The following is a 27417-nucleotide window of genomic DNA, read 5'->3' on the forward strand; positions in this document are numbered from 1 at the left end:
GTGTTTTATCTAAAATGTTTAGGAATGGAAAAGGAAAGGCGGTACACAACAAACAAGGAGGTCAAAGCACTCATGAGAAGAGATACGTTTGAAAGGGATTTAGTTTCACATTTTAGGCTGATAAAGGGGGGACACTTATTCTTCTTAGACAACTAGAAATGCAATCAGATGTAGCAAGAAACTTCTTATGGCGACACAGTTAGGGGTGGGGAAAACAAACCGACTTTTCTAGAGGAAATTATGGTTATATATTAATTCCTATTGTTGCTGCCAGATATAATCAAGCTTTAGTCAGGGGAATAAGGGAGAAAGGACAAGTGCCACATCAGACATAACATACCCGGGCTGTCGGGAGAATCTGAACAACAAAGACAAAAAACATATTGAAAGGAACAGAATATGTTTCTATGGCAACTATTCCACAAGAAGTGGAGTTATTGAGTAAGATTTCCATGCTTTACTCGTTTTTGCTCTCAGTTTAGTCAAATCCAACTCAAAGTTTGTTAGAAATAAATATAAAATACGTGTTTTTTTCAGTTATGGACAAATTATTCCCGAAGAAAATCATTTCAGTGTCAACGTTTACTAGTGGTTTTGCTCATACATACAAATGGTCACACAGAGGAGAAAGACTTCCTTTGAAAGCAAGCGTCACTAATGCTGTAAAACACACCATAATAATTTCCTTCACCACTACGAAAATAGAAAAAAGCTTTTAGGATTTTTTTGTATTTCATTACAAGAACTCGCCAAGTAAGTTATGAGATTATTCAACTATTGAATTGTTGAACTAAATAAAAAACGTTTATATGAAATGATTTTATTTCATTTTATTTATTTTAAATGATATGACAAAATGTGAAATCTATTTTTTTTCTAAAGAGTTATACCTCTTCTAGCCCTTCTGCAAGGCTCTTTAGAGAGACATAGTCCCTCAAAAGTGTCCATAAGTTTGAGAACGTTTTATTTAGAGAGTGCATTTAAATTAAATATTGTTTTGGTGGATTTTCCTCTGAGAGAAAAACTTAGATTTTAGCCTCAATATTCTCCTTAAATAGTGCCATATTTTTAATTTGGCAGGCCAGAAGTCAGGGGAAATAAAGCCAGGCTTCAAACTCAGTTTTACACACCTGCTTGCTCCATCTCTTCCTCAATATCAATATTAAAATATTCTTTCACACAAATAAGTATTTGGAGAAAAAACAAAAAGCAGAGGGGAAAAAAAAAAGAGTAAATATATATTTTTTAGAGCTTTGAAGTATTTGGAATTACTATATTATAAACAGTAATATAAATGTATACTATTAACTACTAAATGACTGTAATTTACTAAACTATTTATACAAGGTGTCAGCATCAAGCACTATTATGATTTTGTGTTATTTATATTTTCTGTACCAAGTAGTACACTATGTCAGTGTGTTTCATGTCATCCATCATACCTTTGAGACTAGGGAAGGGTGTAGCTTTGTCCCTCGCTGCTTTGTTGGGAAGAGCCAAATTGGAGAGACTGAAACTGGTTCCATGGTTCTTGTAAAGATTACCTAATGGCAGAGACAGGAGACGGCAGCTTTTAAGATTCAACAAAAAAAAAATAATAATAATAATAATACAAAATAAAAAATAAATCGATGTTGCAAACAGATTACCAGAAAAAATAAAAGGTAATCATCATCAACATGAATGTATAATGCAGTCTCTCTATGTATCTGTGTAATATATATAATATATATATAATATATATATACACACACACACACACACACACACACATTTGTCATGAAAGAAAAAATTAAAAATTAAAAGCTCATACTAGCAAAGGACATGAGTCCACCAAATCCATCGTTGCTGCTGTTGGAAATCGTAGAGTTTGGTGAGCTGTTGCGAGAATCTCCCTCTCCATCCGACTCCCCGGGAAGCCTCAGACTGTTGGGACGCAACGGACGAGACACCCTTGAAGACAAGGACACAATATTGAAAAAAGGGGGTTTAAAGCAACAATACATCTTTTCCAGCAACATGAGGAAATCATTCAGGCAACAACAGAACATCACACCACCAGAGATTCAAGACCACCATGAAAGACTGGAGAAGTAGGATCATGCTGAGGGATGTTAGTGAGCACGGGTGGTCAGAGAGCCCATTTGAATGATGATGATACATTCATTCAAGTGATGAACAAGTTGAACACACTTGTTGCCATTGAGGTTCTGGTTGAATCGAGGGGTGTATGACTCCACTTGCTCTTCTGCATCAGGGTCATCCTCGGAGGGGAAGCCATACTGAGGCTCAAAGTAGGGGTTGTCATACTCCTGTTTTTTACTGTCCACAAGGCCAGCATCAGGCGTCTGTCTGAGAGGAGGCTGGATGTTCAGTCCTGGGATCTGAGGTTTCTCAGCAGCAGTGGCCTCAACTTCAGTTGTGTCTCCTTGATCCTAAAACAAATAAATGAATGGAGTGCCTCTTTTAAGATCATATTCAACAGGCACTTGGGGTTAGCCCCCCACGTGAGTAAAGGGTCTTGTGTCAGAAAAACACCTACATTGTTCACTCCCTGGATAATTGTACTGGGACTGGAGCTTGCAGTTGTGCTAGAGCTGGATCGTAGAGGTTGGCCATCCGCTAACTCGCCAGCACCGTCACCAATGGGTCGCCCGTCTAAGGCAGTATCTTCCCTGAATTCCTGAAAGTCTTGAATTTCAACCTCACTTGCATCTCCAAGAGCAGCATGACAGGGAGGCTCCAGGCCTAGACGGTGAAGGTAAAAACACACCATTAGAATCATCCATTTAGACCCAAAACCCCCAAAGGAATTACCAATGGATTTGTCAGACAAACTTACTTGGCGTGTCCCCCTGGATGTCTCCTTGAATCATTTCACTAACAAGATCTCCAAGGGAGGAATATGAGGAACTAGAGTCGTCATACGCTTCACTGTCACTGCCGCTGAAACAAACATTTGTGAACATTGTAATAACAATGGTTTCAAAATTAAATTGACAAATAAGTAATAAAATAATATACGTTCATAATCTTTTAATATTTAAAATTGTTTTCACTAAAACTATAATCCCTGTATTTATTCAAGTTTATCTCATTTAAACGGGTGACCTAAGATCTCATAGCCTTAAAATTACCTGTCTGTTGGATCCGAATCATTGCCCTCTTCATCCAAAGGCCCGGCCATGGCTTCCACCAACTGAGAACTTCCATCATAGACTCTGTAATGCACTGGCTGCAGCTGGTGATTATACCACTTGGGTTTGTCACCAATTAAGGATGGGTCGAACACGTCTGGAAATTAAAATGTGTGAGAAAGAGTTTTACGACAAATAAAAAAACAAGGAAAAAAATAACTGCATTACTATTGTGTATCCTCTGAAAGGCGAGATTGGTGGGATTAAGAGCCCACTCTCCATAAAACTCCACAGCCTGGGTGTGGGAGAGTTTATCAGCAAAACTAGATCGTCTGGGCCGTGAAGCAAGAAACGATGAGGCCTGGAATGCGACAACAGGGCGAGGGAAGAGACGCAACGTCCGAGTGTGCATCTGGAACCCTTGCAGGACATTTGGAGAGTTGAAGAACCGCACCATGGCAACCCTGAAGAAAAGAACAGTCAGGCCATCTGTGATAACTTCAGCAGCGTCAGACATTTGCTTCAGGCTTGCCTGGTCGCGACGTCTACAGAATCAATGTCGTTGCCATAGATCAAGGGGTTGAACTCTGTTGAGGAGGGTGACGCTTTTTCTCGTCCTGGAGGGAGTAGAGGCATCTCTTGACCCTCCTGGAACTTTTCCAGATTCAAGATAGGTTGGGTGTTCAAGCTCATACTGGCCAAAGCCTAAAAAAAGTTACAGATTGAATTTACATTCCAAGCAGAAGATCAAGAAAGGCTCAACATTGTAAATGAACCACCACACCATTAGCAACAATGTTTTATGAGCTAGCTTATTAACGGTTAGTCTCCAGAGGAACACATGACAAAGTTCCTTTTCAAATAATATTATATCCCAAATGACAAGTTTAATAGCTAAAATAACCAGAAAGAAAGAAATATGACCTTTCTTTTGCTATGAAAAATAATCATTAATAACCTATTCAATATTTTCTATCTGGCACTGACCCAAAGTGACTGAACAAAAGTATCAGAGGTTTTCTTTGCTATTTTAATAGCAAATTACTTTGGACCGCCTAATACAAATGCAAGTACAGTAGAAATCGTGTTTATTTAATGACTCAAGCTGTCAGTACAACAGTAGCCTGGATATTGTTGCCTTTGGTGGGTGTGTCATTGAAGACAAACTGAGCCAGGGTCAAGGGAAGGATGTTAATATGCATGGCTTGCTTCAAGTAAACTGCTGTAGGATCAAGGACCAGAGGTCAGCTTTGCATTATAAAGCATTTAGTTGCCAGGGCAGAATGGACGTTAATTATCAAGAGTTAAAATCGATCATACTCGTTTTGGTTATGAGGACACACACACTCAACTGATGCCAAGTTCATTGCACATACATTCAGTCATGCTCAAGCCAGAGCTAAGCAGTGTATCGAAGTATGGCCTGCAGCATTCTGGGACACTTCTGTGCACTTTTTTTTTTTTTTTTAAACAAACCTTAGAATAGTAAAGTAGTAGTAACAAGCAGAGGGAATGTGAGAAAAACATATTCGTGCAGGGGCATTACACATTCCACACGAGAACTGGGTAACCTTATTTTCAGATGAGAAGATCTGCTTTTGGGTGATCACTGTCAACCTGACCAGACACTGGGAAGGGCGTAGGAAATGCCAGGAGAATCACATAAAGAAAGCTTGAGATGAAACTACGAGACTGACAGTGGAACAGCATAAATAAATACAAAAATAAATACATAGCCTTTCTTTTTATTTTCTGTATCTCCTTTAAACAGCTTCAACCCCATTAGGGTACAATAAATACATGTATAAACTGCTATAAAATTCTTTAAATTTACTGAATAAAGGAGAGAAGAAAATTTGTGGAATTTTAGAAAGGTTTTATGAAACAATGTGAAAAAATAAGGAAACATAGAGATGAAAAACAAATGGGACAAACTTGGAAATGGAGTAGTACATATGAAAGAGCAGATCTTTTAATAGTATGGATTAAATACTTGCACATGTAAAAGAAAAGACACAAGTCAACCTTGTCATTACAATTAATAGGTGAAATAAATCGGGTCTAAACAAAATGTATAAAGATGGACAACATGAGATAGTGTTTAATTCATTTAAGAATGAATTGATATAAACACCATTTTAAGTGGGATTACATATTGTTCAACTTTATAAACACTTGTTTATTGAACCAATTTATTTCCAACATTAAGTGCAAGTATTTTAATGGCCTTCATGTTAACATCAAATTGCTTTTATCTTCCAGACTCAAAACCACAATGAAAACATCTCCAATATGATCGTCACTCGAAGGATGTTAAATGTAAGCCCTCTTTTCTAAAGTTTTGGCAAAAGTGAGACTTAAGAGACACACACACACTCGCCAGCATCCAAGAAACACAGTAAAGGGTAAATACTTCAAACACCGTGCACACAACACTAGCTTGCTTTTCACTTTCGTTTGAATTTCATTGTAGTAAATCAAAATCAAAATATATAAAAGCATATGCAACTAGTTTATGAATAAAGAGCCTCAAAAAGGATATACAATATATAAAAAATAAGATGAAATTAATTATGAGGTTTAATAACCTTTTTATTCGATACATTTCAGTTTTTAATATGAGAGCCAATTATATTCATATATAAAAAGTTAGTGTTGTGTAACTGAACAAAATAAATACATTTTCCACTTTACCCATTTTGTGAGGAAAGCAGTTAATGAGCCCATTAAAACCAAGTGATTTTTGGGTGCGCCTAAAAAATAATTTGATTGTCAGTAAGACAGTGTAAAACCAACAACATATTTTTTATATTTAAAATAAATAGCAACTACAATATGGCATTGGAGACACTCATTTTGAACTTTCTCTGAAGATTTTAAAGGTGATTAAACTGTTCATGGCTTGTGTTTCACTGAATTATTACTGGTAATTGTTGTTCAACGATTAAATTATACTTGAATCTACCATTTTACAAAACTTAAAAAGGGCTTTGGTGGAATAACAAGGATGGACAATTCAACATCTACAGTTCCATCTTTGCCAACAAGCACAACATCAATCATTAGAAGTACATGATCAGCTCTACAGGAAAGATGAATAATCACTAAGAACATACAGAAGCGAGGAAAGAAAGGGAATTTATAACAATCAGAAGCCGTTTCTGATATTGAGTTAAAGTTTTGAGTGGGTGAGGAGAAACACGCCAGCCACCACTTCTTCAACAGCAAAACCTTACATAGTCATTTTCTACAGTTTCATTTTACCTCCAACAGCTAAAGCATGCAAGAGAAAGAGGAAAGGAAAGAAACATTTTTTTCTGGTTAGTGCACTTCAAAACTTGCCAAATCTGACACACCATCTACAGTACATACAACTTTCTGGTGGGAGAAAGTGTCTACTCTTCAACGCTGAAAGAGAGGTTTTACATGTTTCCAAATTAATAAATTATTTCTTGGAAAATAATGGATTTATGCAAAAAGGCAGAAATCTACATCAATTAATAATAAGAAAACATTTCTTTAAAAAGCGTTGATCTGATACCTGTTTCAAGTGTTTCTTGAGTTCAAGTGCTTCTGGTTCTGGAAGAGGAGGCAAAATCTCTGCATTTGTGGGTGCGATAACCTGGACGGTGACAGACAAGAAGAATGTTTAAATATGATGAAAAAAAGTCACATTATTCAGATCAAATATTGGAATTGGAATAACCATGAGGTCAAATACCAACCTTACTGCTGTCCAGGTCAACAAGCCAAATGTCATCTGGCATTTTGAAGTCATGCTTATAAAGGAAGAAGCTTGCAGGGACACCTATGATATACGGTGTGGGTGCTAACAGCAGCTAGGATTAAAAAAAAAAAAAAAGTTTGATCACAAGTGAATTACAAAATGTACCATCTAATGCACTAATTGTCGAACTGTTCAAATGATATATTGTTTAACTATCATTTAATGTATTCATAAAATGTATAAAAATCCGTACCTGTTCTGCAGAAGCCATGCATGTCGGCAGTAGAGGGATGACCGGGAACATGTATTCCAGTGGGTAGATCATAGCTACAAAGGCCATGACACTCATTGACAATGCATTGTAATCTCTAGATTGAAGAATAACCTGCAAATACATTAAATAAATATCAGGTAATGACAACACAGCACACAGACAATGACACAGCATGTAACAATTGATTCTTGGAAGTGTCAATTATTTTAATTAAAGCAGATGTGACCTTGCATGGGTACCAAAGGCAGTCCCATTCAACATGGAAAAAAGAAAAAGGTATGTAATTTCACCTTCAGTTATAAAAGATTTAATGACCACTTTTCATTATTAGGTCCTTCTTAGGACATTGTAGATGAAGGTCACTTTGCTTCATTCCATAATGCCCTTGAAATTATGGATCTTTTTCCGGCCATCTATTGTTCATGCAAACTGCTTGATAAATATATTATGAATAAAGGGAGTTAGTGATTAATATACTGCAATAAGCTCCAATAACTCTCAAAACCTTATATTTATGAGTAAGTGGTAAAAATAAATAAAGACGTGTAAAATCTATTCATTTGATATTTTTGATCAGCTTAATTCTTGTGTGTCAATCTCAAAGCACAGAGGTCAAATCCTGCACACCAAGTCATTTCATCTGGCCAGAGTTTCTACATGAAAGTAAAACTGATGAATTTAAAAGGGAGGAATTTGATTGTGTGTGTTCTCCTGCACCACACACTCTAGAGATATGATTGAGTCACAAGACTTGTGACCACACTCGTACTTCCAGAAATGTACATTTCGTTTAGCCACGGGATTTGGATTATGACTTCAGTCGGTAGAGGACTTTGACACCTCTGACATAGAAAGTGACATTCCAACACTATACAGTAATTCTTGAGTACAATCTTCTCACCTTGTGCTCTAGCAGTACACAGCTGAGGACCTGAAGACAGGCGTCCACACCCAGCAGCTCCAAAGGCAAGTGCAATGGAAAGTCTACCATTGAAAAGCGGGAGTTGTCAGGCAGAGCGAAGGTGAGGGATAGTTTCAGTTCAGAAGGTAGAACTTCAACATCCACGCGTCTTTGTCCAGGGATGGGAACCGGTGAACGCAACAACCTATACACCCAGGACTCGATCTCTCGCAAGTCCGCCAGAAGTTGACTGCCTTTCTCCTCTTCAGACAGTGCACCTGTGAAGATTCGCCACATGGTGTCCCTGAAGAAGTTGAAAGAAAAGTTCAAATTACACAGTGTTTTCATCAATAAGGTATGTTTAGTTATTTTGGTTACACCTTGCAATTCCATTAATAAAGGATATTAAGTGGAAGTGTTCACTTAGTAATGGGTTCAGCTGCTCCATAAAATATTTATTGTCTGTGGAATTGTGACATCACCTGATATGTTGTGCATATGAAGTCAAACTGAAAAAATATGTGATAATTGATTAATTTATGTTTTGAAATTGTATTTATTAAATCCATCAAGTGTCCATCCATCCATCACCATTAATTCACCTTCTACCACCAATCAGAGTTGCAGGGTAGCAACAGCGAAAATAGACTTTCCTCATCCAGTAACATCTTCCAGATCTTTTCTCCAAAGATTTTAGAAGTTCCAAGATTAAGGGTAGACATAGTCTCTCTCCAATGTGTCTTATCAAAGGTTTCCTCCCATTTGGAAAAGACAAGAACACCTTCCGAGAAAGGCATCTTGGAGGCATCCTAAAAAAGTGTTTGAGCTGCCTCAACTTGCTTCTCTTAAAGCTTAAACCACCAACAGTTCTACTTTGAGCCTCTCGCAAATGACAGAGTTCATCAGCTTATGAGGGAGGATCCAGACACCAAGCGAATTTCGTGTTCATACTTGAGAAAAAACATTGATTGCGTGATTGGAAAGGAATTTCTCCCTGATTTCACCATGAAAAGATCTGAAGGAGATCTTATGACCAAGAATGCTGCACTGATCCTGCCCGCTGATCTCACATTTCCCTCACTCATGACAAAATCCTGAGATACTTGAAATCCATTGAAAAGTTCTCATTAATAAATAAATACAACCCTGATCTGCATGTTAACATTTTTTACGTTTCTCTTGATTTGTTGACTATTTTATTCACTTTGGACAATTTTGAATCCACAGCCATCTTTCCATCTATCTAGAATTAGATTATATCAAGGCAATTCGCCATGATGCCATTATCGGGTAATAAAAGAAGCAATGAAAAAATAGAAACAGATCATTTGATTTTTATAAAATTAAATATCAAAAACATTTGAATTGATATAAATACACTAATTGATATGGCTATTGTATTTTAAGAATGCCTGTTTATATATAAGCCATTAATATACTATGAAAAGGCCTCAATATCATATAATGTTATCAGTAGTAAGATAAGTAAACGAGATTAACATATAATTTAATCACAGTACCACATGCAGGTACATATTAATGTGTACAGAACAATGTTATGCTCACACATGTGTACACAGTGAATGCAATCAGGAACCAAGATAAACAATGTAGGCCTTCATCCCTCCCACCAAATGGTCACTTACCCAGAAAGGACATTAGATCTCAATCTAGGCAGCAAAATAATATGTTTCCACTATTCTCTACATTAAAATGAATGCTCATAGTTGCATATCTAGAGATAGTTATTGAAAATAATGATGGTATTAAAAGCAATGCAACAAACATGAAAATTAAATTAAATAAATGACTCAAATAGGGTGAACTGTTCATTTCAGTAAACAATTTCGTAAGTAAGTAAGTAATATTTATTTATATAGCGCTTTTCAAGACCAGGGTCACAAAGCGCTTAGACAATCAAAACAATACTCAAAAAAGTACATACTTTAAAGATCAAGATAATACTGAGAACAACACAGGAGTTCGAGAAATTCAAGGAAAAGCCTGAACAAATAGAAACGTCTTAAGGTGTTTCTTAAAGGATTCAGTAGACTCCATCAAGCGCAAAGAGAGAGGAAGATCGTTCCAAAGCTTAGGAGCAACAGCCTGAAAAGATTTCTCTCCTCTGGTCCTGAGCCGTGTGCGTGGAACCATAAGTAGATTCTGATCCACAGACCTCAGAGCCCGAGCTGGGGTGTAAGGCTGGAAGTATTAACAGACTACATAAAAATAATATTGCAACTATCACCACAGTGTGCATACACAGTGAAGACAACGTTATCAGCACCCTTTTAAATCAACTATGAAAAGCAAATAGCAAGGCGAAACAAACCTACAAAGAAAAACTTCAGGGACTCCTCTGGTCCAGACAGGCTGAATAACTCCTGTGCATGGTTTGAACAACAACAAGAACCAGAGAGAGCTCTGACTGCCATCCTTCACCTGTAGGCCAAGACTTCACCCTCGTATCACGGAGGCCCAAAATACCACGGAAATCAATGTGTCTGCAAAACATCCTGCGCCGTGTGCTCAAATACTACATGGACAATCTGGCATATAATGACCGATATATTCAACTCAACCCTAGATATGACATTGGCCAAACATCATTGTTCAAGAGGCTCTGTTGCACTGAAGCCAATTGTGACATTTTTGAGCTACTCATCAAATCACAGATCACAGCTAGCATCTTCATTTGCTGGATCTCCCCCAATTTACTTATCGCCCCAACTGCTCCACAGAAGGTGCAATATCCACCATCACTCACTCAGTCATCACCCATCTGGACAGCAAAGACGCTTGCGCCAGAATCCTGTACATTGACTTGCACTCAGCATTTAACACCCAGAGAGAGATGAACCATAAGACAAGGAACTCATCAGCAACCAATTTATGTTTCCCACAGAGGCCAATGGGGATGAAGGAGAGGCAACTAATTCCTTGACATACACTTCAAAACCTGTATCTGGACCCTGGACTCTCGATACACCGTTGTTAACACACTACTGTGCAGCAACACGAGAGGAAAAAGATCTAGATTTTTAAGTACGCGGACGACAACACAGTACTGGGACTCATCTGCAGAAATGATGAATCGATGTACAGGAGCAAAGCGAAATATCTAGAAGGCTGGTGCAGAGAGAATAACCTGCTGCCCAACTTGGACAAAACCAAGGAGGAGACCATTGTCTTATGTGCAGCAATTATTAGAGGAGTCACTTTTGAAATAAAATGTGGTCTGTAAGTCAAATTATATTTAAAAGTCACATGAACATAACGAATACAATTGTCCTGTATCAATTGGATATCTTCCGGACTTGAGTCTGTGAATAATACCTTTTAATGATGAATTTAATTTGTATATTTGACCCAACTCATCATAGCAGTCAAGCGAAAAAGTAAAATTTGCAGTCCATTTATACAAGGACACAGTCGCTAAAGGGTCGATAACTATGAATCCCTTATCCAAGGTTTTGGACAATAATTCTTTGTATATTTGGTAATTCAATGTTAACAATATACAGTATATAAATAAAATGATTTAAATTTCAAGAATTAGGCCACTAACCTCTGGGTGGCACGAGGGAGCCCAGCACGTTGTGTTAGCCGCTGACTGCAACAGTCTACAAATCTCTTGAGAATATATAGGCATTCTCTAAAAGTGGAGATGAAGGGATAGTGGCTTAAAATGCACAGTGACGTCAGTGTGCTGTTGCGATTCCTGGCGGCCATCTTGGCAGCACTGCGTCTGTGCTGCAGAGACTTTCCGCTGTTTGATTCTGGTGCAGATTGTACACTTCCTTCTCCGGAAGCAGGCTGTTGCTGCGTTGATTCTGCATTCGTTGGTGGCGATAAAGTGGCGGCCGGTCCTCCACTACCGTTTTCAGAACCCACACTAATGGTGTCACCTCCTTGTGTTGATGCTTCATTCTGTCCACTCTTGTCTGCCCGGGGCCTGTGGTGTCCACGCTGGAACGACCGGTAGAAGTTGACACAGATTCCATAGCGAGTGATTCCAGAGTCTTTGTCGGTCAAGGTGAAAACGAACGAGGAGTCGTCACGGAGGCTAACCCGTCGTTGCCTTATGCTAAGGCATCCTTCTGGTTGGCAGAAGAACACCACGTCCGGTGGGAGTGGGAAATCAGGATGGTCTTCAAGGGGGTACCGTCGGAGAAGCTGAGGCGTCTGAGCCACACTTTCATTACTTGGTTGCCTAAAATGAACACAGAAAATTCAAGAAATGTTGATTTTTTTTTCATTTTTAAAAGGTATTGCTTAAGATATTTCTCTTTACTCATACATTATTTAGAATCAACTCTATTTAAGAACTAGACTTCAAATTTTACTCATTTTCTCCCTCTCCACTTCCCCCCATGTCGACCAAGGGTCTGGATTGCTTTCAGAGTAATCCGTTCCTTTCTGGAGTTAAAGTCAAAAATGTAAGTCAATTTTAATGTAGCCACCGGCACTCACTGGTCTTCATCTTCATCCAAAAAGACACACTTAAAATCATCCAAATACGTCTGTGGTGCTCGTCTTTAACGTCCATAGTGCATTTAAGCCTCGAAAAGAGGGACGTTACAAACAAGCAGTATGGAGGTATTGTTTTTTTGGTATTTTTGGATGAAGACGAAGACAAGTGAGCTTCAGTGGCTACATTATTATGACATCGATTTTGGCCTATACCTCTAGAAACTAGAAAATAATACCAACCCTTGGTTGAATTGAAGGTGAGAAGAAAATGAGTGACATTTGCATTTAAACTACCAATTTAAATTTCTTTACAAAAACTATTTTATTCCAGCAGTGAATCAATATACACAGTGCCACTTTAACTGTTGTACATTGTGTATTGTTAATCGTTACCTGGCTCCAACCACCACCAAGTAGTCCAGCAGGCGTGGGCACTGTTTCTTTTTCTCCATGTTGAGTTGACCAGTTCCTCTGTGTCAGGTCATTCAGGATAAATGTTGCCTAAGAGGTCAGCGATGTTTCTCCATCACGGATGAAAGGATTTAATAGAGGGGTTGAAACGCAGCTCTTTGCTCATCATCATGAGGTCTGAAAGAAGAGTGAAAAAAATATTTAGCTCATAATTCAGCCTCTTTGACAGACAAATTGATGACCTTCATGAAATCAAATCATTTGCTTGACACATCAGATTAGACCAAAGAAAAATAAAGAAGAAAACAGAGGACATTATATACAGAATAACGGTTTTTATTTTTTAACACAAATTGGATTGCATTTTTATAAGCACATTTTAGCTGTGTGACCAACTAACTATTGTAAGCAGCTTAGTGGCCTTTGTGCAGTAAACTCAAACGTCAATGCTTGTGCGACTGCCTTGACACCCTAAGGGCTGATGAGAAGCAGACCCAACTCACATGTCAGGATCGTTTTCGAGCGTCCATTTTCAAGCCTCAATTAAACATCCTAGCCAGAAAAGCAAAGTCCACTTTTGAACAGATGTTCTCGGCTCTTAACTAAGAAATTGGATAAAGAATGCAGGAAAACAGTCGTTCTAATTAGTTTTTTTTTATGAATTTACCAATTTACTGATTAAATTACAAGAATGTATCAAAGATCCACAAGCTTGGGTGTTGAATTCTGGTAAGCTGTGCACTTTGGACATCTGGCTAAGATCAATAATATGACATTTTTAACCCATTGTGGAATCAAACAGCATGTAAATCAAATGGAATGTACTATAAATATGTTTTTCAAATAGTGATTGACAGTGATGACTGCGTTTGTGTGTAGTTGCACAGAGAAGAAGTCTTTAATAATAAAAATGTATTAATAGTCTTGTTAGAAAACCTTTGTAATTCAATTTTTTCTTTTCAAAATTTAAAATTCCAAATACATTATTATTAAAGTTTTTTATATTAAAACACGAGAAGAAACATGTTATTAACTTGGTGCAACATTCAAATTAGTCAAAAGTCAAACTTTGGAAGAATAATTCATGCAGTGCCTGGGTTTTAATACACAAATGTTTGATTTGTGGACTGTAGATAATACACAGTGGCATAGCCTAGTTTCCCAGATTACTACTCGCTACACAAAACCTCCACCCTGAAAGACAAACAGTCTCGCACAGGAGCTGTTTGGAAAGCATAAAGGTAATCCAGAGCAGGAAACAGGAAACCACAGCAGTATTTGGTTTGCATTTAGTGAATACTTCAAACTTACATTTATAATGATACAAATATATTTGTTTAAATATTTCATTCTGAATGATATATTAAATAACATTAATATTCCAAAAACCAGATTGATAAAACACAATGCAAAAATAAGATTACTACTCTATTACTAATAAAAACACTTCTTAATATATATACTTATATTTTGGGTGAAAATGCCTTGTAAATCATTTTTAAATTGGAAAGAAAGCAATAATGAAGTTTATAGGAAAATTCAATTTAACAAAATGAATTATAACTGCAACATTTTTGTCAAAGATACACACTCATGTGACATGGTTTGTCTCTTACTCAATTGTCTCTAACTCAATACGAGTTCACCAGATTGAAAATGGTCATGTTTGAAACAAGCTAACCTCCGTCACATACAATGTCAATGTGAAAAGCCACAGAAAAAGGAAAGAAGGTAAACATGGTGATAGGTTTATTTGCACTTTAAGAAACATCTTAAGACGTTTCTATTTGTTCAGGCTTTTCCTTGATTTTCTGGAACTCCTGTTGTATTATCAGTTGTATCTTGATCTTTAAAATATATACTTTATTGAATATTGATTTGATTTTTTAAGCGCTTTGTGACCTTGGTCTGGAAAAGCGCTATATAAATAAAAATGACTTACTTACATTTCTGTGACTTTGTATTCATTGTCCAAACAAGGCTTCATAACAAAGAAACTCCTCCCTGATCCTTGTAAGAAATATCTCTGCATCACTTGCTTTTGCATTCTTAGAATATAAAGTATCCCAGGTGCAAAAAGATTTATCTGTGGTCATTCTGATTAATCCGTTAATTAATTAATTGATTAATTAAGTATCAGCCGGTACAACAATACGTTTTCTTTTGTTGAAACCAATGACTAGTATCAATCTATTTAATTTCAAGTTCAGAATAGTACAAAAACAACATCAAAATCAAAAATGTACAGTTCTACAAAGATTTCAACATTTCAATTATATTTTGGAAAGCATTGCAAAGACCAGCCAGTGTGCTCATTTCCTAAACTGAAACACTTGAAACACAATTGCTTGCGACTTCGCTGGAACTGTGGCACAACAACTGCCATTAAAAGAAAGATATTGATGTCGAACGTGCATTTTGTTTAAAACAACGTAAATGCAGATGTACGGAAAAGCAGATGAAAGATTTCAACACAACTAGCTCATACTGTGAACATAATTAGTGAGTAGAAAATCACTTCAGCTGGTCATTATACCGCAGCATCTGAGGTTTCCATGGATATAATTGTGTGCAATGTTTTCTGTCGGACTGCGTCTGTTAGCTGGTGCTGCCTGCAAGCTGGTTGAAAACCTGCTTCCTACAACAAGGCAGATATTACTCTCTTCTTCATGCTGTGGAGTGAAAAAAGAGACTTCTAGAGAGTATATATACGCCTTATCTTGTAAGTCGTATGCTCTGTTAGTTCCTCTAGCAGCTGCAGTCCACTTTACAGTCTCCAGATTTAGAAAGTAAATGACAAACATTTGGAGAGTGAATCACCCACCAGTGCCTCCCCCATGTGTTACGTAGAGAAGCTCATGAAAGCACTTTGATGATCAACACCGTTTATCCTGTTTTGCCTTGAGAATACCAAAAAAAGCTGCACAATTCCAAACACAATGGTAATAATAAAGTGGTGCTAGGCTTGGCTTCTTAGCAAAATACATCTTCATCTTATAGCACAACTTTTAAATCATGAAAATAGCTCCATTATAGGAGATTGTGGTGGGTATACGATTAGGTGTAGCTTTTTAACATAAGGATGAAGATGGATGGTAAAGTAACAGAGTAATACTTTTCTGAAAGATGTTTCAGGGTTTTTCCGATCGAATGGGCTTGAAATTTACTAGTCATGCTCCAACCACATGGATGAAACAAATCACAGATCTACTTCACAGCCATGACGATGATGCCCGAAGAATCGTGGCTTAGTGGTCTGCAGGCGGCACTCACTGCTGCTTGTATAAGCATGGAGAAGAAATCTAATTGTCACATCTTTCATAGCCTACTTTTATCAGAAATAAGTACTTTCTATGAATCTTCATAAGACTCTCTTTTTGGTTTACTTATGATATGCATTTTCAAATATTAATTTATATGTATTGAATAAATTACATTATTGTTGCGCATAACAATATAAAGAAGCAAGTAATTTTCTCCTGAAATTATTTTTGAACCAAAGCAGATGACGATAATTATAGTAAATAACAAGTAGCTGTTTTGAATTGTTAAATGTTCCATTTTTGTCACATGGAAACAGCCTGTTGCAAAACGCTGAGGTAAATTTATTAAAAAAGAATTATAAAACGTACCGACGTAAGAGATTTATGAAAGCAATCCAATTACAACAGAGAATATCCATCACGAACACATGCCAGAGAGTTCAACACTGGCTTGTGTCATAATGGTCTTGGGTTGTGGTCATGTGTTTTATTGTAGCGGTCACATGCAGGCAAAGCTTTCACTGACAAAAACCACAGACACAACACCCATTTATCCAAGGTATAACTAATTTGTAGAGTTTGTTTGTTTGTTATACAAATCTATGGTATGTCATTTTGCTGCAATCTTACGGTGCATTGCAATGTAATTATTTTTAAAAAAGACAAAGGATGGAGAAGACAGAATTAAATAACTGACCCTTTTAATATTATGAGTCAAACCCTTTTACATCACATTGACTAGAGATTGTTTTTCGTTTTAATATGATGCTACTACGCAGATTTCCATCGCTTGAGTTTCCTCCCTAAAACACAAGCACATTTTGTTTATACTATTTTAAACTTGTATAACCCTATCAGAAAATGTTCAACCTAAAATATACAAAGTCTATCCATACTGTGGTGGGTCACAAGGGTAAAGGGTTAACGTGTGTTTGTAACGGGGTGTAGCGTCATCACAGATGCTCTGCCTGTCAACTTAAATGGGATTAAATTAAAAGGGCGCAGAAAATGGAAGGCAGTCGGTTGCGACAATTTTAATCGATAGATAGCAATATGACGTGATGTTTATTGTCGTAAAAAAGTATAACCTACCAGGCCCAGATTCGTCCTACATCCACCCCTGCGATGCAAACCCTCACCTCCTCTATGCTAGCTTTATACGTCATTAGCTAGCATGCTAACAAGCTACCATTAGCTTCACAAATGCTACGAGAATAAATAGAATTATTGTCACATTAAAAAAATGTGACATTCCGACCGTAACAATAAGACGTTTTGTTGCATTTACACTAGAGGCATGTCACTGAAATGCGTTGGAAACGCGCGCTTTTAAAAAATAATGACATCCGTACCTGCTTACGTTAGCATCTTAGCCGCTAACGCTAGCGACCACAGCAGCAGCTGCTGATGACGGCCTGGACGGAGAGTGTCTTCCTCGGTCACAGGCTGGAGCCTGACAGCGGCGGCTCCCTCCAGTCACTTCCTGCTCACCGCCTCACAAGATCATCGATGGCGAAACACTCGGGACCACATGAGTAACAAAAATAATAAATGCCCTCAGAGATGGTCGTGCAGCATAATAAATAGATGCGATGTGCGTGACCGAGTGTTTGCTCGATGGTCCGCTTGTACCTGCCTTCACTACATCCTCCTCCTCCTCCTTCTTTCCACCACCATCATCATCATCATCATCCTCGGTCTGCAGGGAGTTCCGCATACTGCGAGCACATCGATGCGGAAACGAATATCAATTCTTTAACAAACAATTACCGTAAATTATTGAATACAAAGGGTTGTCTCTTTTTGAATAAACCCAATGGGATTATTATTTGTTATCTATTTTATTTTTCATAAGGAAATGTATAGTTGCAGACTTACAATTAAAAAAAAATACTGTTAGTCAAAATTAGATTTATTTGCAAAGAAAACTTTTTCTTTAGTTCGTCAGTGGATTCTCCCATTCCAGTCATTTTTCTCGCAATCCACTTTGGAATGTCCACTCGTTTTTATTCAATTATATAAGCATGAAAAACAAAAATGTGACCCATTGACTAACAATAACCCCCCCCCAGGCTGGTCTACCAGTTCAGATTGTCCCCTGCCTCTTACCCGAAATAGCTGGGATAGACTCCAGTTCTCGTGACTGCATTTGGGAACTAACATAATTGTTTTTATGAATTAATGTTTATAATTAAAAATGATTGAAGAGACATGTATAATGCTATTGAATTGTGTAGATGGAAATTTTATTTGGAAAAAATATATATTTTAGTTTATTATCATATACTACTGAATGGAATCCTAGTTCTTGCACTGGAATTTATTTTATTCAAGTTCTAGTTACGACATCAAATTATTGATACAAGTCAGACAGCGAATTGAAAAGTATTTATATCTTTATATCATTTCCACATGTTTGCCATTCAAATATAAATGATTTTAATGTTTTTTTTATATAAATATATAATATAAAAAGCTAGCACCAAGTGGCATAATGAAGAGGAAAGACAATTATACAGCAAAATATATTATACATGACTCTTCAAATACAGCCGAGGGTGTGTGAAGAAAACAGAATAAGTCCAGGAACACACCAGACAGGCCAAGGATCAAGTTGTTAAAGGTTACATTCATGAAGCCAGGTACAATTGATTTAGTAGATCAGTCAAAAATTATAAAGTAGAGAGTGCCATCTAGTGGCCAAATTGAAATGAAGACACTGCATCATGATACATCCTCAGCTGTTTCATGAGGCTTTATCAACCCAACATGAGACATATCCCAAAAGACTTGTATCTTACATGCGCGCAAAATGTGGTTCCATTAAGTATTAACTCAACATTTCTCAATATGCTTTCCTCTTCAACATGGTGTGCTACTTTGTGTTGATCTTTTAGATAAGATAAATGTGTGTTTGTGCTCATAATGTTGTGCAAAATTTAAACGGGTGTGAATTGTTTCGCAATGCACTGTGGTTATTTCAATGCTGAGAAACTGTGGGAGTTTTGAAAAATAGTGTTGAAATTAAGGCAATCCTTTTAAGAATTCACAATAAATACGTATTTTATTATCCTTATTAGCTTTATGGGATATTCAATCGTCATAAAGGTGTAAATTAGGTTTTGGAAATTCCCCCTGACAGTTCCCTGGAATTCAATAAGGCTTCCTAAGTTCTAAATGAAACAAAGTAAATGTGATCCATACAAAGCATTACAATGACATTATCTTTTGAAAATGCAACATATCAGTTTTTTAATGATTTGAAAGGAACATCACATTTTTGTAGTTCAATTATTAAAGCAGAGCATTTCTCGTTTACATGGACTCATCAATACCATAATATGTAAGAAAGCTGGTCTAGGTTTTCCTTTAAGTTAACAACAGCAATTCTGTCAATGATCACGCCAACTCAAACTACCACCCACTTTGTTAGAATGTGACCTTTCTATGTTGTACAATCATCTGAATAGTTGCACACTTATATATTTGAAAATAAATATACAATTTACATAAATCTTTGTGGGCATCTATAAATGACCAAAAGGGTCCCTTATGCACTTGGAAAAAGAATTAAGTGATCTAAAAAAAAAAAAAAAAAAAAAAATGCCTCTGATTCCCCAGAGGTTGGCTTCACACATCAGTTCACCTGAGCAGCTACAACAAAACTGATTACTGCAAAAACAAACATTAAGTTAAGATATGATGATCAGCCAAATGACAACCGTTCATTTTAGCAACGAATGGCAGATGTGTTCCAGTCCAAAAAAGTTCTAGTCTAGTCAATGTCATTTCGGATACCTCTCCCATAAGTTAACTGGTACGTGCGGCAGATATTTGAAACAACTAAGACCTGCTCAGAGCTTTTGACTTGTTAAAAGGTGCACTAAAACTCAACCGTCAACAAATACAAAACAGGACCTAAATGGATGAATTTCATTTTCATCCTTGCCTGTTAAATCATTCAAAAGTCTCACAGATACCAAAGCACGATGAGGTTCTCCTATAAAAACAATCCCAAAGGAAACCAATCCAGGAAGTAAATGCTATTTGTGTCTCAAAAAAGACAGAAGCGTATGGATTGCAGTCACTCGTTGACGTCCCAGATCTCCGAAAGCAGTGGGGGAAGCTTCTTGTCCTGGAGGCGAAGAGCAAAGACCTGCTCCGAGTGGACGCTGCTTAGTGTTCGAAGACTCACCAGCTTCATCAGCATCCGAGGAAACATCAAGTGGTCCTGAGAAGTAAAAGCAGTACTTAAACAACAGAAAAAGTTGATTATATTTCTTATTATTTTCCAGATATATTTGGTGGAGAGAATGTCTGAGCTTGTTCTGTTGGTCGAGTTCTGTTGCAGATCCTCCTTTTGGTGAACATTCAGGGTTTACCTGTTCTATTTTAAGCCCAACATGTTTTGGGAATTAGCATAATTCCCTGTGAAGGTATAAAGTTGAAGACTTCAGGCCCTTCTTCTCATCAGCACGGCTTAAAGTTAAACTGAGCTGTGAAACGTCGGCTTGTTGTGACACATCAAATGGGACACGTCAAAATTTCCCCCCGACAAAAGCACTTCTTTGTTGCGCAACCATTTTCAGATCAAAATCAAACATCAAGAAGAGAAAGAGCGCCTCTTACTCAGCAGTTAGATAAACGCCAACGTCACATTGATGTGATTTGAATTATATAATTTTTCCATTTGTTTCGTAATAATTACGACATGGGGGAAATATGTGTATGTTGGAACACAGTAAGGTAAGAAGGTTCAGCTGAATTACTTGGACATAAATGAAAAGTAAAAAAAAAAAAAAAAGAAATGAGGTTCAGCTCTTTTTTGAAAAAACAATCCTGCATGTGGCGGGTCTTCAGCAAACACTGACAACTGTGAAACCACAACCTCTGACCCAATGTGCTTGTTTTGATGACGACACTTAGGTTATGCTGACATTCCTTCGTTTGAAGAGAGGTTGTGTAAAATGGTGTTGACTTACATTTGGTCTTTTTATCATGATGTACGCGCGCAGAGCGTCCACATACGGCTGCTGGAGTCTCTCCACGAGTTCATGATCCTGCACATTAGGACGATCTGGACACAGATTTACCATTTAGTGAAATTATGGAGGATAATCAACTAAATTTAGTTGCATTAAATTTCAATATTAAAAAAAAAAAAAAAAAAAAAATTCTGACCTGCAGAGAATATGTTGATGGCGATGAGCAAGGCATACTCAGCCTCATCCAGTTGCAAATCATTCATTCCTTTTGAAAACTCAAAGATAGGGTTTATAAATTCAAACTGGAGTCCTGTGGGGGATAACAGAAAGAAATAGTTAAAAAACACACAGTAGTTTGAAGTATTCATGTTTGAGAACTTTTTTTAATTTCTTTTATACAATGTAATTTCTTAAATGTTATTTATCAAAAAACTGTGCATGGATTAGAACTTAAAATAATGACCGACTTCTACCACTTCAAACTTACCGGCTTTTGCAAAGTCATCTTTATTATAGCTAAAATCCTTCAGAAATGTTATACTATCTATTGCAGGGTTGTATCTCCGAGACGTCTCCAATAACATGATCTGGTAAAACAAAAAAAAAGCATGAGGACGGAAAATTAAAAATCAGGAAAAGTTCATGAGTATAACAAAAAAAATACATCACGTTTTTAGATTCAGTTTTTAATCAAAAGTCAAACTGCAGATATAAAACCAACAAAGTGGTCAGTCTGGGGCAGGGTTGTCAAAATTAAGGGGTAAGCTCTTGTCCAAAATGGTTTGTGGGCTTGGAGGGTCTTTCAGCTGTTTATTCTGCATGTCATTGTTCCAAAAAACATATTTTGTTGTTGAAGTTTTGTGTGGTTTCACTGTGAATCTGAGTCACTTTTATCAAGCTTGGTACGTTTTCTCTTTTCTTTAACAAATCTTTTTTATCGATACATCTTTACTATTTACTCAAAGTTATACAAATCATAAGATGTGATATTATGATTTGTATTACCTTGTCTAGGGTTTTAAAATTGATCAAAAAGATCATCGACCTCTGAATCCATAAAGGTGGATGACGAGAGGCTTACAAGGAGTGTGTACTTCAGGGGTCTGAGGTAATGAACCATCAGTTCAGTGGAGCTGAAATGTCTTGTTAGCATTAAAGAGGATCAAGAACAGAGAACGAACGACATTGCATTACTTTACCCTTGACTATATGGCTGTTAAAATACTGAATTATCTTTGTCATGGTAAGTAATCCAGGGAGGAAGAAGGTGAGTCGGGAGTGCTTATTGAGAAATCCTGCAAAGATGATCCCCGACCACCTTCCTTAGGGTGTATTTAAACTACAACTGGAAATAAACACAAGACTGACCCAGACCAAAGGAGGGTCACTAATCCCATTTGCATCTCTGGAGTCCTTATTTAAAGCTGGTAGAGACCCTTTCCCGCTCGAAAGTATAAGGCCTGTGAGAAACAGAAGCTAAAGATACAGTGAATATATATTTATATTATTTATATTATTTAATATGACAAATTGGCAAACATTTTAAATTAGGGAACACATTTTATTATAAATAAACTACTCCATATTCACATGAATATAAACTGCAAATCCTCCAGTTATTGATCAAGTGCTTATAATTATTTTGTTATTATGACTAAAATCTACCCTTCAATACATAGATACATATTACAAAGTGCTGCTTTAAGGGTAAATTGCAAAGTCGTTTAAGTTCCAGGTAATACCTTCTTTTTTTTTTAAAACACTTATTATACACGATAACTCACTTCTATGGTTGATGTTTTCAACAGAGCGATCTGGTCCTCCCTGGTGAGCTCTAGAAATCCAGGCAGTTGCTTTGCAAAATCCACGATCTCTTGAACCGACATGATTGCAAGTTCCGTGAAGTGGGCAAAGCGCTGCTGTCGCACTTCTCTGTTCTGGAGGTCCTGGTTCTGTGGCCACGGCTGTTAGAAAATGGAAACACAAATCAGTTTAGATGAAATACTTTAACACTGATTTCTTTTTAAATGTAATATTTAAACTAGACAAAAAAGTATGGAACATAGACCTCATTGGATAGTTTTATATTTATTTTTCAAAAAGGTTTTTTTAAAAACTATATTATGTCTATCATGACCACATCATTCATTGTTTGGCGTTTATCTGAATACGTACATTGCTTTTTATAATCCATCCTACTTTAATAATTAGCAGTAAGCCACTAAATCTCTGATTATTAAAAAAACAAAAAAATAAAACTTCCGATGAAAACTATTTTTATTCTCTGTATACATCGAATTAAAAGTCTGTGTAGGTTCATTTAGTGGTGAACGCAGAAAGAATTCCCTTACTGTAACTTTTGGCCGGTCCAGAAAGGATCTTTTGTTGCATTGTTTCTGCATGGAAACCAGTTTCTCAATCATCTCCTGCTGTTGAGGATCCAGCGCAGCTGCTTCTGGAGGAGGGGTTGGAGTGACCACAGTGGATGTTCGAGCCGTTTCCTCCTCCTGCTTTTTCATTTTTTTCACTTTGATTTGCTCTTCGGAAAGAACACCTGTACGTTTGGGAGGGGAAAAACCACAAACAGTCAACATAGTAGATTTCAGCTAAATTGTGAGATTACAACAGTAAGCCAAAGTAATACATTGTAATGTCTCTGAAATACTCACATTGCTCCAGCATTCCTGCCTCCCTGCATTTGCGTAGACGGCACTGCTGGCACTTGCGACGCATGTACATGTCCATTTCACAGTGCCCATTGTTCTTGCATGAATACTGGGCACTTTTGATGACGCTACGTCGAAAGAAGCCCTTGCAGCCCTCACAGCTTAAGACGTTGTAGTGAAAACCCGACGCTTTGTCACCACATACACTGCAAACCTCGTTTCCCAACATCTTCGGGGCAGGCCCCTTTTTCCTCTTAACCGGCTGGCCATCTAGAAGAATGATCAAAAAAGTTTAGATTAGATTAAACAGACTTTATTAATCCCCTGGTTTACAGATATTGAAGGCTTTTAATTCTAGGGAAACAGAAAAAACATATGTACATTTCTATCATGCTATGGCTTTTAGTATATATAGTATTTCTATGTTGTTAAAAAATGTTTGAGAGCACTAGATTTCAAGATCAAATGCTAAACAACAGAGAAGTCTGTGTTTTAATACAAAATGTTAACACTAGTCGGTGTAAAAAGATTGAAAAAAAACCCTCCAGTAACTTCTAATCATTTGGTCACCTGTGCTGGCGGATGTGTCGCTGGATGCAGGATCATGCTTAATTCGGTTTGCCTCCAGAGGAGGGCTGCTATACTCAGCGAGTGAAGGACCATTTTGAGGGCCAATGGCGATGTCACTGTTCTGGGAGAGCTCAGACAGCGACTGAACACTTTCTTGCTTCATTGGGACACCGAGACCTCTGTCCTTAACCAGGCTGTCCACCTGCAGCTCAGAAGTCCCACCAAAAACCTTACTTTCATCTGAAAGGAACAGAAAGAAGGTTTAAGAATTTTCCTCTATTTAGGTGAAAATCTAGGAAATTAAAATACATTTATTTTTTTATCTTACCATGACCAACATCTGGAATATCAGTCACTGACAGCGAGGACATCTTCTGCACAGCAGCTTGTCATTACGAAACCCAAATGTCCCTGTTTGGTGGGTGAAACTATAATTAGAGCCAACAAATCATAAATCATAAAGCGCACGAATGCTCCTTCCCAGATGAAAACTAATAGAATGAGGGACTCATTCATTCCTCGGGCTATGAGATTGTACAATTCTGAGTTTGGGGGCAGGAGTGGAGCGAAAGTAAAAAGTATCATGAAATTCTATTCCATTTTAATCTTTGTATCTTTGTATCCTTTGTTTTTGTTATTAGATCCAAGTTCTTTATCTTATACTTAGATTGTGTCATCTTATACTTTCTTTTTATAGAAACTTTGTTATTGTTCTTATTTTCATTTATATTAATTATTGTCTGTATTGCTGTGTATTGCCATTTGGAAAGACAATTTCCCCAAGGAGACCTCCTGAGGGATCAATAAAGTTCTATCTATCCATCTATCCAAACGTGAAAGTTTTAAAACTGCCTTTCAAATGTACTTTAAAAATGATTAAGTTAAAAAAAATTGTTGCATCTTCTCGTCTGGACTATTGCAACAGTTTGTTTTTCTAGTCTTAACAGGAAGGAGCTGTCTCGCCTGCAGTTAATACAGAACTCTACAGCGAGAATTCTGACCAGCTCTAGTAGAAGAACTCACATTTCTCCGATCCTTAAAACTCTTCACTGGCTCACAGTTTCTTTCAGGATCAAAAATTCTGCTATTTACTTTCAGATCTATTCTTGGTCAGGCTCCTCCTTACATCATCGATCTGATCCAGCCTTACACCCCAGCTCGGGCTCTGAGGTCTGTGGATCAGAATCTACTGATGGTTCCTCGCACACAGGACAGAAATCCTTCTATGATGTTGCTCCTAAGCTTTGTAACGATCTTCCTCTCTCTTTGCGCTTGATGGATCTACTGACTCCTTCAAGGAACATCTTAAGACATTTTCTTTTGTGCAGGTTTTTCCTTGATTTTCTGGAACTCCTGTGTTGTTCTCGGTGTTATCTTGACTTTTGAGTATATATTTTTATCGAGTATTTTTTTGATTATTTATCCCTTTGTGACCCTGGTCTGGAAAAGCGCTATATAAATATAAATTACTTACTTAAAATGCAATTCGCTTTCCATCACTGACACCAAATGTGGCGAGCAATTGTTATTATTATGAGTATTACTTACAACACCTGCAATGCCAGTATTTATATTTTATGCCCACTGACATTAAACCAGTTTGTATAGTATGTTGTTGACACAAAGTGCTGTCTGTGCACTCCCTCCAACGGCTACATCATCACTAGATAAAATCATTCCTCCAATAAGAAAATACATTTTGTTTACATATCAAGTTCCCTTGGGGACTGTAACTGTTCCAACTGTTATAACTGTTACCCCTTACAACTGGCCTTGTTCCATGACCGATTAAGATTTGTGGAAGCAGAAGTGAAATCTGTCATGTGTCTTCAAAAGGAAACTGATTCAGCAGGCCTAAATTCTGCACTTTTTATTCAGCATGCCAAAAGAGATAGAAGAGCCCAAAGATGAGAAAATAAACTTCCTCATTTAACAATATTGCATTACCTGAAAACTCATTAAGATTATATTTTTTCTCAAAGGAACAACAATCGAGGTTCTTACCTCATATACATTTAACAATAGTGATTTATCTTTGTCAATACAAGGAAACAAAAACATGATGCCTTCTCCCATCAATTCAAATGTCTTTCCAAAGAATTCTCCATTCACGATAAATACTTAAATGCGACTTCTCTATACCTCTGATGTGTAAAAAGAGGATGTTTCCTGAAGAAAAAACACTAAATAAATTTAAAAATGTCGTTTTTGGTCGAATATCCAAAGGTTTTTACAATTAACCAATATTATTTGTGGATGCTAGATGATTAGCATAATTAATCTCACTTATCTTTGATTCCTGGGACAAACACATGATCTCTGATGTAGAGGAATTATAATTTATATCATTATCAAGGACAGCTGCTGGCAGACAATATACTTTTTGACAATACAATGTTAAATAAAACCGATAACACATGTTGCAATAAATAATGGCACAAAGGAATATTATCCAAATTATCAAAGTAATAATTTAAATTAACATCTTAAATTATGGCGAGTCAACCACAGGCAGATTTGGATTTTCCAAAAACATCCAACCTGTCTTACTGTAAAACTTTCTAGCATCTCAGTTCTACACAGCTGATTTTTGTTGGACTAGATTTGCCTTTCATGTTAGCAAACCAGACAGACGCCTTGGTATATTTACCAGACAAACAAAAGAGTAACTTATTGAAAGAAAACGGTACGTCGTTGAAAAGTATATATATATATATTGATTGCATCCAACGTCGTCTAATGCTGGACCATCTTGTTTGAAATGCACAACAACATGTGTAAAGCTACTAAAGCTGTAAACATTTTCTGAACATTAAAATCAAAGATTAAAAACTACCAGCAAATCACCCTAACAAACTTCAACATGTTAGAAAGGGAAAATGACTAAATATGCATTAACAAAACTTTCTGTGTAACAGTGACTTTTATGAGTGACTTCTCTTACCTCAGACAGTGATGTTGTATTTATCGCATTTTCACTGAGTCCATGTGTGTTCGCTTCAGTATGTGG

General features: G+C 37.0%; 2 protein-coding genes across 9 annotated transcripts in view; both read right to left on the reverse strand.

The window, feature by feature from the left end:
• Positions 1 to 17820, reverse strand: part of madd (MAP-kinase activating death domain) — a 35318-nt gene extending 17498 nt beyond the window's left edge. For 2 of the 8 annotated variants that reach the window (XM_087794441.1, XM_087794440.1), the window contains exons 1-17: positions 17539 to 17820; positions 12906 to 13100; positions 11608 to 12252; positions 8040 to 8343; positions 7118 to 7249; positions 6863 to 6976; positions 6679 to 6759; positions 4709 to 4765; positions 3670 to 3842; positions 3366 to 3601; positions 3138 to 3294; positions 2843 to 2946; positions 2543 to 2748; positions 2194 to 2435; positions 1814 to 1953; positions 1443 to 1544; positions 341 to 358 (exon numbers count right to left, since the gene is read on the reverse strand). In XM_087794441.1, the coding sequence (XP_087650567.1) occupies positions 341 to 358; positions 1443 to 1544; positions 1814 to 1953; positions 2194 to 2435; positions 2543 to 2748; positions 2843 to 2946; positions 3138 to 3294; positions 3366 to 3601; positions 3670 to 3842; positions 4709 to 4765; positions 6679 to 6759; positions 6863 to 6976; positions 7118 to 7249; positions 8040 to 8343; positions 11608 to 12252; positions 12906 to 12964 (2770 nt within the window). In that variant the 5' untranslated portion in view covers positions 12965 to 13100; positions 17539 to 17820. Of the gene's footprint in view, positions 1 to 340; positions 359 to 1130; positions 1173 to 1442; positions 1545 to 1813; positions 1954 to 2193; positions 2436 to 2542; positions 2749 to 2842; positions 2947 to 3137; positions 3295 to 3365; positions 3602 to 3669; positions 3843 to 4708; positions 4766 to 6678; positions 6760 to 6862; positions 6977 to 7117; positions 7250 to 8039; positions 8344 to 11607; positions 12253 to 12905; positions 13101 to 17538 lie in introns of all 8 variants that reach the window. The other 6 variants (XM_087794448.1, XM_087794446.1, XM_087794445.1 and 3 more) reach the window with 4 other exon arrangements.
• A 1587-nt stretch (positions 17821 to 19407) lies between these two features.
• nr1h3 (nuclear receptor subfamily 1, group H, member 3) lies at positions 19408 to 27417 on the reverse strand. The gene is made up of 10 exons (XM_087794459.1): positions 27352 to 27417; positions 24736 to 24818; positions 24408 to 24647; positions 23841 to 24107; positions 23523 to 23725; positions 22956 to 23135; positions 21659 to 21758; positions 21368 to 21481; positions 21169 to 21263; positions 19408 to 20417 (listed from the first exon to the last, which is right to left on the reverse strand). The coding sequence occupies exons 2-10, from the start codon at positions 24776 to 24778 to the stop codon at positions 20271 to 20273; spliced, it is 1389 nt and encodes a 462-aa protein (XP_087650585.1). The 5' UTR covers positions 24779 to 24818; positions 27352 to 27417; the 3' UTR covers positions 19408 to 20270.

This window comes from Callionymus lyra, chromosome 6 (genome assembly GCF_982586985.1).
Source record: "Callionymus lyra chromosome 6, fCalLyr1.hap1.1, whole genome shotgun sequence".
Taxonomy (NCBI): Eukaryota; Metazoa; Chordata; class Actinopteri; order Syngnathiformes; family Callionymidae; genus Callionymus; species Callionymus lyra.

Bases quoted from the DNA above. Each gene is read 5' to 3' on its own strand.
- nr1h3 (XM_087794459.1), bottom strand. From the start codon at position 24,778: ATGTCCTCGCTGTCAGTGACTGATATTCCAGATGTTGGTCATG. The intron at 23,726-23,840 runs GTGAGTATTTCA...CCAAACGTACAG, and splicing joins GGCAGGAATGCTGGAGCAAT to GTGTTCTTTCCGAAGAGCAA. The intron at 21,264-21,367 runs GTCAGAATTTTT...ATCTGTGTCCAG, and splicing joins CATCAACATATTCTCTGCAG to ATCGTCCTAATGTGCAGGAT.